Source organism: Coniophora puteana (genome assembly GCF_000271625.1).
Source record: "Coniophora puteana RWD-64-598 SS2 unplaced genomic scaffold CONPUscaffold_14, whole genome shotgun sequence".
NCBI classification, from domain to species: domain Eukaryota; kingdom Fungi; phylum Basidiomycota; class Agaricomycetes; order Boletales; family Coniophoraceae; genus Coniophora; species Coniophora puteana.
In genome coordinates, this window is record NW_006913066.1 from 20,638 (window position 1) to 33,092 (window position 12,455).

A 12,455-nucleotide genomic window follows, 5' to 3' on the forward strand; every position below is an offset into this window, starting at 1 on the left:
CCAACTTGCTAGAGGAGTCTTATTGGTAACTCATCAACAGCGCATCGTTTGAGTTATCCTAATACTGCCGTGCCCGCTTTTAATAGGGCCTTCGTCACCATCGACCGCCTCAGTCGCACAACAAGTGCAACCCTCAAATTTATCTCAAAAGCTAGCATCCTGAGCCCAAGATATAACCTTGCTAGATCAATCTTGCCTGTGAGCGCTTCGAGTCGTGAGCGCTTGAACGTGCAGATTGCATGTTCGGCACCATTGTCGCTTGTCATCATAACGGCTCATAACTGATCGTATACCCCACACTCGGTGTATCTTTAGATAACGACTCCCACCGAAACCTAATCTTGAACTCGTCCTTGGAGCAGAGCACTAGTAGGATTGTAAAATACATGAATCGGTAATAAAAAGAAACCTAGCCGCATCTCACTTTCCTCGCCTGTAGTAGTCCGAGAAAGACATGCGAATCCCCAAGAACCTGCAGTCGAGATCGGGATGCGTCTGCAACGAGTGCACGATTCCAGAGGCCTGCTCAGTGAACGTCTGAGCGTACTCTTCGACCAATTTGCGCAGCTGGAGCAGCGTCGGTGCACTCAGGTTCGCAGCTGCCGACGGTGGCCTGTAGGTATGGATACCCTGCGAAGCGAGTTAGATATGACGGTTGATGCACAATATGCAGTTCCAGCTTACCCGTTCGAGGTCGTGTTCTTGCTCTATCGCCGCCGCTTCGGAGAGACAGCTGTTGTAGAAACTGTCCATCGCGTCCCTGAACTGGAGAATCGTTCCAAACGCATCTCTGACCTGGTTCAGGAGATTTTCCTCCCTGCCCGCTTTCGGACTCAGCATCAACGCCTTTTTGACCATCCTCTCCAGATACGTCCGATGCGCGTCGATCATACCGTCGAGGTCTCCTTCCCGCTTATTGAGGAACTCCATCAGCTCTATCCACGCGCACTCGATCACCTCGAGCTGGCAATACGCCGTCATCTGCCGCACAAAATGTATCATCTCCGCCATCGCCAGCCGAATCCGATGCCAGTCCCCGCGCCTGCCCCCTACCCCGCCCCCGCCCCGCGGCCGATCGCGGTACCCAGGCGGACGCGCCGCGCGCATCCACGCGTCGCGGAGCGCGCTCTCGACGCGCTTCATGCGCCAGAGATGCGAAAACAGCTTCAGATACGCGCCCATGCTCTCGGGATCGAGCACCGTGTCCGCCGGCGCGTCCACCTTGTACTCGAGCGTGAACACGTCCCAGCCGACCTCACCCTGCCCGTACGGCAGCACGCGCACGTCGAGCCGCCGCAGCACCTCGCCCGCGCCGCCCGCGTCGTCCGCCGCGCTCGTGCTCCGGAGCGCGCTCTCTAGTGTTGCGGTCAGGTTGTGCCGGTACAGCGTGCTCGCGGCGCGCCCGAGCGAGGGCGCGAGGGCGTCGAGCAGCTGTGACGCGAAGTCGCCGTGTCCGAGGAGGAGATAGGATTTGAGCGCTTTGAGGTGGGTGGTGAGGTGAAATTTGTCGATCAGGATTTCGAACAGGCGCGCCGAGGCGGTCTTGTACGCGGCGTCGATGGAGCGCTCCAGTCCGGGGATGTCGGTGTAGGACAGCGTGCCGCGCGCATGCGTCTGGTGCGCAGACGACATGCGATCTCGCGTCGTCGCCCAGTCCGAATCGTGGCATGTGTACCGGATGAAGTTGAGGGATTTTCCCGTGGAGAAGATCTGGGGCCCGTGTAAGCACTCGCGGCATCGTAACCGCGAAATGAATGTACCTTTCGTCCGAAGGTCTCGTCGACGAACATCGGTAGCATGTCCTTTCTGAAGCGGTACTTGCTTTCCCACATACGCAATCCACTCTCGCGAGCATCCGAGGACATGTCTTCGTTGTCCATAGGCAAGACAGCGTCGAACGAGCCCAGCGGCCCTGCGTGCCGAGGATCTGCCAGTTCAGGATCCACAGAGACGAAGAACTCGGCATAGGGATCATACAAGTCACCCGAGAAAAGCCACTTGTGCAGCGTCAAAAAGAACGGCTTCGACACCTCCTCGAGCAGCTCGTCGGTAAAACTGCGGACGAACGGATCCCCGTTGTCCGTGTACGAGTGGATGAGGTTGACCAGTGCGCCGCCCTGCGTGCCCTTGGCGCCCTCGACGCATACACTCATCATGCGCATGCGGAGGCGCCATTCGTTGATCCACACGTCCAGCCTCTTGAGCGTCAGGCCGGACTGGTCGGGGGAGGAGCTCGGGGCGGAATTGAGCTGGGACTCGAGGACGGCGATGAGGCGATAGTACTGGGTGAGCTGGGACTGGAGATGGTGGGCGAGCGACTGTTCGATCATGCCGACCTGGGGCGGGGTGAGGGTGTTGTGGCTCGGATGGGCGGACGAGGGAGGGAGGAGGCTGGATGAGACATCGCGTGATCGGACGAAGGCGTCAACGCGGGCGTAGAGGTGGCCGACCTCTGCCAGACGGTGGAGGAGGGATTTTAAAGGAGCTGTAATGGTGTATTTCTAATGGGATGATGCTTGAATGGCTTGTTGCTCGAGGAAAAGGGCGCAGCTTACTGAGTCGTGGTGAAAGGTCAGATTGCCATCGTGAAGGGAGATGTGCTTCCCGGATATGCCTTGTAGGAGATAGAGAGCATCGCGCAGGAGCAAATGTTCTGGGACATGCGGTTTACCTAGGGTAGACAGGCGATCAGTATTTAACGCGTCAGAGAAGGGAAAGATGAAGCACCTATTCTGGCGCGATATTCGGCAAGAATGGCGGCCTTGGACCTGCTGGTGGATTGGGGATCGACGGGTGTAGGAAGGGGAGAAGGAATAGGAAGGGGAGACGGGGATTTAGGGGAGAGAATGGATGGTGGTTGTGGACGCGAGGAGGAGGCGAGGGTGTGGAGAAAGAGGAGAGCGTCGTGTTTGCGTGCTAGGGCAGGCTGGGCCTGGAGGCGGGCGTTGAGGTTGGTGAACTGGAGAGACGCGTTTGGGGACGCGTTTGACTGGGAGACTACAATATATGAGATGGATATGACGCGTGGATGGACGCATATACGCACGATGTCGGCGAATGAGGCTGGTGAGATGTGCGGTGTCGGTCGAGTTGGACTGGCCAATGTGGCTAAAGAAGGGTCAGATGGTTGTTACTGGATATGAAGATATGTGTGACCTGGAGAGGATGTCTGTGGCGTGGGCTACGAGATCATCTCTGAGTGTGTCGTCGTTGCGTGTTGCGGGGACGAGGAGGGCGACGAGCTGGTGGATGGACGCGCTGAGAGGGGGCATGGCTATTGAGGCGATCCCTGATTTGGGTGCACTGGGATGGATTGCCGAGGTGGGTCACGTGTGCGGAGGGTATGCGTATAGACAGGCTTGATAACAGACTAGTGCAGTTACTGCTACCAGGTCGACGTCGATGGCTCCCTCCAACGGGTCGACGGACTACACCCCGTTTGCATACCAGACCCGTCTCCTCGAGCGCACCTCCTCCCGCTCAGGAAACATTAACCTCTCCCGCACAGCCTCCATCTCCTCAAACAACTCCACCACCGCAACTCGCAGGTGGAATCCTTCCCACCGCGTCGCACAGTCCCTCGAGTCCATCCGCGGAAAGTGGGAGGAACGTGCTCGCCAGGCAGAAGAGTTAGACGCAGATCGCCCCCGCCCCTCCACCCCAACAAAGGGCACCCTCTCCCGATCGTCCTCTGTCACATCCACCACCTCGTCCCAACCCCACCCTTCTGAGACACACCACCCAAACCCCAAGCGATTCACCCTCCCCGCCCACATCGTCGCCAACCCCCTCTCCCCCAACACAACGGGCATCTCCGTCGAGTCCCCAGACTACGACACCTTCTCCCCATCCACCCCAAATCGCATCCGTCTCCCATCCACCACCTCCCTCAGCTCCTCATCCGTGTCCACAGTCAAGGAACTTAGCGGATATGCTGTCTCAACAGATTCTCCCACCCCACCACGGCCTCGAAGAGCTACCACCCTCGACGGTCCTCCATACCGATCCACCGATTCTCTCTCTGATACCAGTAACACTCCTTCGCCCTCCCGCCGACCTCTTTCCGTCTACAGCAATCACACTCCTTCTCTCGACAAACCCAATGTAAATCGCGACCCCCCCACGCCATCAGGCCCGTCTGTCATGACCCCTGCGCCCTACCGCAGCTCCTACATGGCAAATAAGAAGACCACCTCATATGGTCATCTCGCTTCCCGCAGGCTCGGCCGCCATCTCCCTCGCATAGCCAGTGGCGACGCAGAGGAACCCTGGAATGAGAACGACTCATCCCAGCCACCCACCGACGACGATCATCCACAACCATCCCATCCCTCTCCCCGCCGCACTCACACGAACCACCAGCGGACACCGTATTCCCCAGCAGCGAACCAGGAGTTCGTCGTCCCGGGCGTCACAAACGCCGATGATGTCGCCGGCATCCCGGGCCGTCTCCGTCTCTCGCGAGACATCGCCCCCGCAGGTGATGCCTCGGTTCTCCAACGTGCCCCTGCTACACGTTATACCCGCGCCCTCTGGGCGGATACCCAGCGTCACCTGATCCAGGCGTATGAATACCTCTGTCACGTCGGCGAGGCCCAGCAGTGGATTGAGGGCTGTCTCGACGAGGAGCTTGGCTTCGGCGTCGTCGAGATGGAGGAAGGCCTTCGCAATGGCGTTGTGCTCGCCAAGCTTGTCCGTGCGTTCACGGCCGAAAGAGTCGTCCGACGGATCTACGAGGCGCCCAAGCTCGACTTTCGTCATTCTGACAACATCAACTACTTCTTTGTTTTCGTGAGAGAAGTAGGCTTGCCCGAGGTGAGCCGCAAGAGTTGATGCTTTCACCGCGTGTTCTGACGGTTTCTCAGGGATTTATATTTGAGTTGACCGATCTCTATGACAAGAAGAATATTCCCAAGGTCATCTACTGTATTCACGCTCTCAGGTATGATTCGACACCTCTGGCTATGACTTTGTTCAAAGACTGATCATGCTACAGTCATCTTCTTGCTCGCCGTGGACTTGCGGAACGCATTGGAAATCTTGTTGGACAACTCCAGTTCTCTGATGACCAGCTTCAACGGACTCAGAAGGGTCTCAACGACGCTGGTGTGGCCATGCCGAACTTTGGCAACGTTGGCCGCGAGCTTGCCAAAGAGATCAACGAGGAGCCCGAGCCCGAGCCAGAGGAGACTGAGGATGAGCGTAAGTCCTACTTACGGTCTAATTAGAGTCTAAATGTCCTCATTATGGATGGACTAGGTATTCATCGAGAGCTTCTCGAATGCGAGCCCTCGGTCGCTGCTCTCCAGTGCGTTATCCGCGGTTTCCTCGTTCGTAAAGCGGTCGCGACGCAGCAAGGGCGCCTTCGTCTCGCTGAGCGGTACGTTCCAAAGTTGCAAGCCCAACTTCGGGCAACGCTTGTACGGAAGTTCGTCGCTCGCGCACGCGACCGCCGTGCGTCCCTCGTGCCATGGGCAACACAACTGCAGGCTCAGGCCCGGGGCGTCATCATACGTGGTCGCTGGCAGATGTACCAGCGTCGCGTCCGGGCGTTGTCAATGATGGCGATCAAGCTCCAGGCTCAAGCCCGGGGTGTCCTGCAGCGCAGGAAATACACCAAACTTCGTAAGGCACTCCGGAGCGCTTCGCCTGTTGTCCTCAAGCTGCAATCAACTGCACGCGCTCGTATCGCGCAGCGCGACCACAAACAGATCACGAAGACTTTTGCGAAGACGCAAGTTGCCCGTTCGGTCGTTACGTTCCAGTCGGCTGCGCGCGGAGCGCTCACTCGTCGGCGTGCCGCCGAACAGCAGAAGGTTTTCGAGCAGGCCGGGTTTGAGTACGTACAAGCGCAGTGCAGGGGTGTTCTCGTCCGGCGGCGTGTCCGTGCGCAACTTGCGACTCTTGAGGATGTCGTCACCTCCGTTCAGGCCGCCGTCCGGACCTACCTTGCCCGGAAGCGTCTTCTCACTCTCATTCGGGGTCTCCGGCGTGTGACTCCGCTTCTTGTCGGCGTTCAGTCGGTCGCTCGGGCTGGGCTTGCCCGCCGCGCTCACCGCGACATTGGCAAGGCGCTTGGCGAGGTTCGGGTGGTCGGCGGCGTACAGAACTTTCAGGCTTTGGCTCGTGCAGCACTCGCGCGGAACAAGCACCGCGAGCAAGCTAAACAGCTTACGTTCGTCGAGCCTGATGTGCGCGGTCTGCAATCGCTTGCACGTGGGTATCTGGTGCGGCGCGATTACCTCGCCTGGCGGGACCATGTGTGGGCGAGCGAGCCAGTTGCGGTGGCACTGCAGGCGCTTCTGCGCGGTGTGCTGCAGCGACGGAAGTTCAGACAGAAGATGGCGTACTACCGTGCGAACCTCGACAAGGTCGTGAAGATCCAGTCGTTGTTCCGCGCCAAGGAGACGCGCGAGCAGTACCGCGCGCTCACGCTCGGGACGAACGTGACTGTGGGCACGATCAAGAACTTTGTGCACCTGCTCGACGACTCGGAGGCGGACTTCCGGGAGGAGATCCGTGTGGAGCGGCTGCGGAAGCGCGTGGTGGAGAGCATCCGGGAGAACCAGGCGCTGGAGCACGATGTGAGCGACCTGGACACGAAGATTGCGCTGGTCGTGCAGAACGTGAAGTCGTTCGAGGAGCTCGTGAAGGCGCGGCGGAACGGGGACAACGCGGCTGCGCACGCGTCGCGCGCGACTATCCTCGCGGCGCACGGGGATCCGTTCGCGGGGCCGAACACGCTCGACCACTCTGCGCGGAAGAAGCTAGAGCTATATCAGCAGCTATTTTATTTGCTACAGAGCCGGGGGGAGTATTTGGGCAAGTTGTTTGGGCAGATGGGCAAGGGGGACGCGAGCGAGAAGAACAGGAGGCTCGCTGAGCGGGTTGTGTTGACGCTGTTTGGGTACGGGCAGGATAGGAGGGAGGATTATCTGTTATTGCGGTTGTTCCAGGTGGGTGTTTTTGGTTTGGTTCTGAGGCGGTTGGTGGGTGAGATTGACGTGGTTGGACCTAGCTTTCGATCAAGGACGAGATCAAGTCGGCTGGGTCGATCAGCGATATTGTCCATGGGCACCCGATGTACATTAACATTGCTGTGCACTATGTGCGCCCGAAGCAGGTCACGTATGTTCGCGAGACTCTTCAGGCTATCATGCGTGAACTCGTCGATGCCGTCGACCTTGATTTGGAGGCTGATCCGTCGGTTGTGAGTTTCCTATTGGCATTGCTATGCTTCGTACCCTGAGTGGTCCCTCGCAGATCCATCGGTCACGAATTGACATTGAGGAGATGCGCTCTGGCCAAGCGAGCTCGAAGCCCAAGGACGTCCCCTTCTACGAGGCTCTCAAGGATCCTGATACTCGCGCCGAGTACATCCGTCGTAAGTCCTACAGACCCGCGAGATGCCTTTGTTTCGCTGAAATTTCCATCAGACCTGCAGAAGCTGCAGTGGTGGACCGAGGCCTTCGCTACAGCGATCATGCAGTCCACCAAGCGGATGCCGTACAGCATGCGCTTCTTGGCGAGGGAGACGCTGAACTCCTTGCGGGTAAGTGGTGTCTTTGTCTGTCCGAGGATCTCCAGGCCCATTTCTATGCAAAGGAACATTTCCCTGATGCTTCGGATCAAGAGTATGCGTCGTGCATCGCGAGGCTGGTGTTCTATCGGTACATGAACCCTGCGATCCTGTAAGTTCATTTGGCTCGGAATGAATTTGGATCGCTGATTGATTGTGCGCGTAGAACGCCCGAGACGTTCGACATGGTGTCGCAGACGGTGGACGTGGCGACGCGCAAGAACCTCGCGCAGGTCTCGCGTGTGCTCTCGCAGGTGGCGTCCGGTGCCGAATTCGCGGACGAGAATCCGAGTTATATGCCGATTAACGAGTACGTCCGTAAGGGCATTGGGCAGATGACGGCGTGGATGCTGCAGAGTGAGTGGGGATGATGCGTTGTTGCTTTTCCGAGGATTTTCATGCTTACCGCTTTAACTTATGAAGTTGCTGACGTGCCCGATGCTGAGACTTATTACCGGGCGCACGAGTTTCTTGATGCGACGGTTCAGCCGAAGCCAATCTATATTTCGCCGAATGAGGTTTATGGTATGCATGCGCTGCTGTCGCAGTATCAGGAACAACTTGTGAGCGTGCGGTTTCTGGGTATGATGGTGTGTGCTAATGGACTTTTGGTAGTGCCCTTCTAGGGAGGACACGCTCAACATTATTCTTCGCGAACTTGATGGTGTACCTCACTTGGACAACGATGAGCTGAAGGACGCCAGAGACCGTAATATTACACTTGAGTTGACGAACCGGTTCGCTCATGTGAAAGGTGACGATACTCTATGCTGATGGGTATGTTGCATCTGATGATATTGACTGTTGCACAGATCCTCAAGCCGACGAAAAAGCGTTATGGGTTCAGGCTAAACGGCTGGTTCTTGCGATCCTCCGGGTGCAGCCTGCCCAGGACCTTGTCGAGTCGCTGATGAAGACGGTCACCGATGAGGACGAGGTTCGGTGGGAGGAGATTGTGTCAGAGATGGAGAACGAGCCCATGTCCCGGCGGATGCCCTCGACTGCGGGTCCCGAGACATCCTATCGCCTCGAGGACATCCGATCGTAAGTCCACCGTTAAGAGTCTTGTCGCGAGGTGACTGAAGTCGGCTCGGCTTGCAGATTGTCGTTCAGGGAGGTTAAGGCGCATGCTATCTTCTTTTTGCTCGAGCTCGAGAAGCAAGACAAGATCACGCGGAATGATGGGTTCCAGGGTATTCTGAATGCTATTGCCAGCGACGTCCGTAGCAAGCACCTCAAGCGTTTGCAGCGGCAGCAGGAAATGGACAGTATGAATGAGGCGCTGAAGCATCTTCAGGAGCGGAAACAGCATTTCCAGGAGCAGATCGACAGCTACCACAACTATGTGGAGGCTGCGATGGCGACAATGCAGCGCGGAAAAGGGTAAGCCGTCTGCAGTTGACACAAGTGAATGGGGGTTGACGTGCTTTCGGTAGGAAAAAGCGTTTCGTTTTGCCTTTCACGAAACAGTACTTCCACATGCGCGACTTGCAAAAGTCTGGAAAGAACCCGCAGTTTGGGTCTTTCAAGTACACCGGAAAGGACCTGTACGACAAGGGAATCCTCCTATCCATTGACCAGTACTCGCCACGGCAGTTCGACAAGATTGACGTCATCCTTTCTTCAAATAAGGCGGGCATATTTACCATCGAGATATTCAACAACACCCTCGGTCTCGTGAGCCGCATCGCAACTCAAGACCTGCGCATGGAGGACCTTCTCCAGGCTCAGTTTGAGAATCAAGCATCCCTCAGTCTATTTAATGGCCTAGCTAAGGCCAACTTGAGCCTCTTGTTGTATCAGATCAACAAGAAGTACGTATTTGTCGTTTTTATCGCTCGTTGCTGTCTCTTAACTTGCTGTTTGCCAGGTTCTACGTTTGAGCATGGGCGCCGCCGCTTTTCATTTTCCCCTCATGTCACTGCTTCATCATCATGAATCTGCCCTCATCTTGCACGCATGTCCTTTCTTCGGCCACATAATCTCTCTTGTAACGGTAGCCCTACCCTCCCGCCGTGTATCCTTCGTTCCGTAGCATATAGCGTTGTATCTGTCCTACATTTTACGACTGGTGACGACTTGTTGACATGAATATAACGATTTCACGTGATGCATACTATGTATATGCACATTTCGCGGAAGCAGTATGACTTCATCTTACCCTCTTGGTACTGGCTCGACTTGACCTCGGACTTATGAGTTCTGCGATTCCTCCTCCTCCTCTTCCTCCTGGCTGGACAGAACACACTGGTACGCGCCTTTCATGCTGAACACGAACTTACGACTCATTCACGCTCAGGCCCCGGAGGGCAGCCGTATTACTACAATGCCGCGACCGGACAGTCTACCTACGCGCGCCCTCTCCCCGCGTTTCCGTTCCCCGTAGCCGCTGCGAAGCCCAAGAAGCAGAAGCTAGAGAAAACGCCAATTCCGGGCACGGAGTGGCTGCGCGTGAAGACGGCGGACGGGAACACGTTTTACACGCACAAGGGCAGGAAGGAGAGCGTGTGGGTTGTGCCGGATGAGATTAAGGGTGCGCTGGAGGTGCTGGAGAACGGTGAGCGGGCCCAGAGAGAGCACGCAGGCTCGAGGATGATGCAGGACGAGGGCGAGGAGCATCGGCGCGAGATTGAGCGCGTCAAGTCGGAGGTGCAGGACGCGGTAAAGCGGAAGGCGGAGGATGCTGTGCCGGTGGAGGTGGAGGTGGTTTCGAAGAGGGCGAGGGTGGAGGAGGAGAAGGATGACGAAGATGATGAAGATGATGAAGACGACGACGACGACGATGACTCTGAGGAGAGCGAGGAGGAGGAGTGGCAGAAGGAGGCGGCTGCTCAGCTGGCTGCTGAAGCGGAGGAGGAGAGGCAAAGGCGGGAGGAGGAAGCGAGGCTCGAACGAGAGGCGGAAGACGCTGCGAAGCAAGCTGAAGAGAGAGCAAGGCTGAATATGCCTAACCGTGTCGACCTATCCCTCGACGAGGCCAAGGCTTTGTTCAAGGTATGTACTCATTACTGGCTTGTGCATGTCAATCGTGCAACTTCTGACTTGTATAGACACTACTTCGGGAGAAGGACGTTAATCCTCTTCATCCCTGGGACACATCACTGCCTTTGTTTATTTCGGATCCGCGTTATGTCCTACTGCCCTCTGTGTCTACTCGGTGCGAGGCGTTTGACGACTACTGCCGTGAGCGGGCTCGCGAGCTGCGGCAGCAAAACGTTCAGAAAGAGAAGAAGGAGGCCAATCCAAAAGAGGAGTTTGACAAGCTACTCTCTGACGAGGTGAAGAGCACGCGTGCGTCCTGGACGGACTTCAGGAGGACTTGGAAGAAGGACAGGCGCTTTTACTCGTGGGGCCGAGATGACAGGGAGAGGGAAAAGCGGTTCAGGGAGTATATAAAGGAGCTGGGGCAAAGTAAGTTCAGTCTGACGTTAGCGTATGTCTATTAACGCTTGGGTCTCTGGCAGAGAAGCGTGCTGCTGCAGAAAAGGCAGAAGCTGACTTCTTCGCGATGCTGCACGCAAGTGGGCCAATACCAAATGACGCGAACTGGAAAGATGTACGTTCACTCATGTTGGCGTGTCCACCGACTCACAAGCTTGTGTAGATCAAGAAGAAGTTCTACTCCGACGCTCGGTACGACGCTGTTGGGTCGTCTTCACTTCGCGAAGAGCTTTTTGCTACGTTCCAAAAGGGCCAAGCATCGGGGCAACGTTCAAGCCATGACGAAAACACTGACGCACAACAGAAGAGCAACGAAGATAGTGTTGATGCAGAACAAAGACGAAAAGAAAAGAAGGAACGGGCAATTAGGGAACGAGAGGAGAAAGTCCGAGCCGAGCGAGGGCGCCTTGAATTTGACATTGACAAATCGAAGCAGCACCTGAATAAGGAGGAAGGAGAAATGGAGTTCCGGTGAGCCACCCTCTATAAATCAGCTTTTTGCAAGGAGGACGTGTGGCACTAAGAGCCTTTCTTTTTTCTCTGCAGAACACTCCTGGTAGATGCCATCCGTGATCCTCAGGTACGGCAGTATCTTGACGCTGAGCACGTACTCATATTTTACTTCGTCACTTCCTAGATATCTTGGGACGAGGCTGTGACACAGCTCAAAATCGACCCTCGCTTCACCAACTGCACTCTCCCACTTAATCAACAGCTACACCTTTTCCACGTCCACACTCGACAACTGCAAGGCAGGCAGCTTGCCGGCCTGCATTCTCTGTTTGAGGCAAACGCCCCGTCATTAGCAACCCCCTTCACCGCCTTGCCCGTGGAATCGCTGCTAAAGTCAATGCCGGTAACGAAGCTCGGATACGACATCGACCGCCTAGAAGACGAATACGACAGGTGGCAACGCGAGAGGACGCACAGCGCTCGGAAAGCGTTCGACGGGATGCTCAACGAGAACTCATTCGTGGAGTTCTGGGGTAGATTGAACAAGATAGGCGGAGAAGGTGCAGAAGGTGGCGTGAAGGCAGACGACGTGGGGGATGAAGATGAAGGCGAGGGTTTCGGCGGCAAGGTGGATATGAAGGTGTTGGCCAAAAACGTGGACATCAGCGACATGGTAAAGGTGCTCAAGGTGAGGGCAATTGATTAACACCATGCTCAGAAGTAGTGCTGACCAAAGTGCAGAACGATCATCGGTATGCCATGTTCGACCACGTACCTGAACAAAGGGAGAGATGGCTACGGGTAAGCTGTGGTAGTCACATTACAGCTATCTCATCACTGACCAGAAAATGTGAACAGGACCACATTGCTCTGCTCTCTGCTCCCAAGCTCTCTGTCCATGTTTGATGTCAATGTATCTGTGAGAAATGTGCGGATAGAAAATAGAAAACCATGCAAGGATCATACGCGCCCCCAGTCACGT

At 56.3% G+C, this 12,455-nt stretch overlaps 3 protein-coding genes across 3 annotated transcripts; 2 read left to right on the forward strand and 1 right to left on the reverse strand.

Moving 5' to 3' along the window:
- Positions 1-420: 420 nt before the first annotated feature.
- CONPUDRAFT_139551 (gamma-tubulin complex DGRIP91 SPC98 component) lies at positions 421-3,272 on the reverse strand (the record flags this gene model as incomplete). Its single annotated transcript, XM_007775181.1, has 8 exons — positions 421-567; positions 685-1,049; positions 1,095-1,710; positions 1,761-2,501; positions 2,556-2,671; positions 2,728-2,997; positions 3,047-3,108; positions 3,157-3,272. The coding sequence occupies 8 exons, from the start codon at positions 3,270-3,272 to the stop codon at positions 421-423; spliced, it is 2,433 nt and encodes an 810-aa protein (XP_007773371.1).
- Positions 3,273-4,173: 901 nt separating this feature from the next.
- CONPUDRAFT_64414 (uncharacterized protein) lies at positions 4,174-9,517 on the forward strand (the record flags this gene model as incomplete). The annotated part of the gene is made up of 14 exons (XM_007775140.1): positions 4,174-4,815; positions 4,866-4,942; positions 4,997-5,202; positions 5,260-6,956; positions 7,019-7,210; positions 7,264-7,384; positions 7,437-7,552; positions 7,606-7,691; positions 7,746-7,936; positions 8,003-8,148; positions 8,195-8,333; positions 8,392-8,623; positions 8,681-8,962; positions 9,016-9,517. The coding sequence occupies 14 exons, from the start codon at positions 4,174-4,176 to the stop codon at positions 9,515-9,517; spliced, it is 4,629 nt and encodes a 1,542-aa protein (XP_007773330.1).
- A 257-nt stretch (positions 9,518-9,774) lies between these two features.
- CONPUDRAFT_130448 (uncharacterized protein) lies at positions 9,775-12,444 on the forward strand (the record flags this gene model as incomplete). The annotated part of the gene is made up of 9 exons (XM_007775182.1): positions 9,775-9,829; positions 9,879-10,573; positions 10,630-10,990; positions 11,044-11,135; positions 11,184-11,491; positions 11,567-11,600; positions 11,658-12,161; positions 12,215-12,274; positions 12,332-12,444. The coding sequence occupies 9 exons, from the start codon at positions 9,775-9,777 to the stop codon at positions 12,377-12,379; spliced, it is 2,157 nt and encodes a 718-aa protein (XP_007773372.1). The 3' UTR covers positions 12,380-12,444.
- Positions 12,445-12,455: the final 11 nt, after the last annotated feature.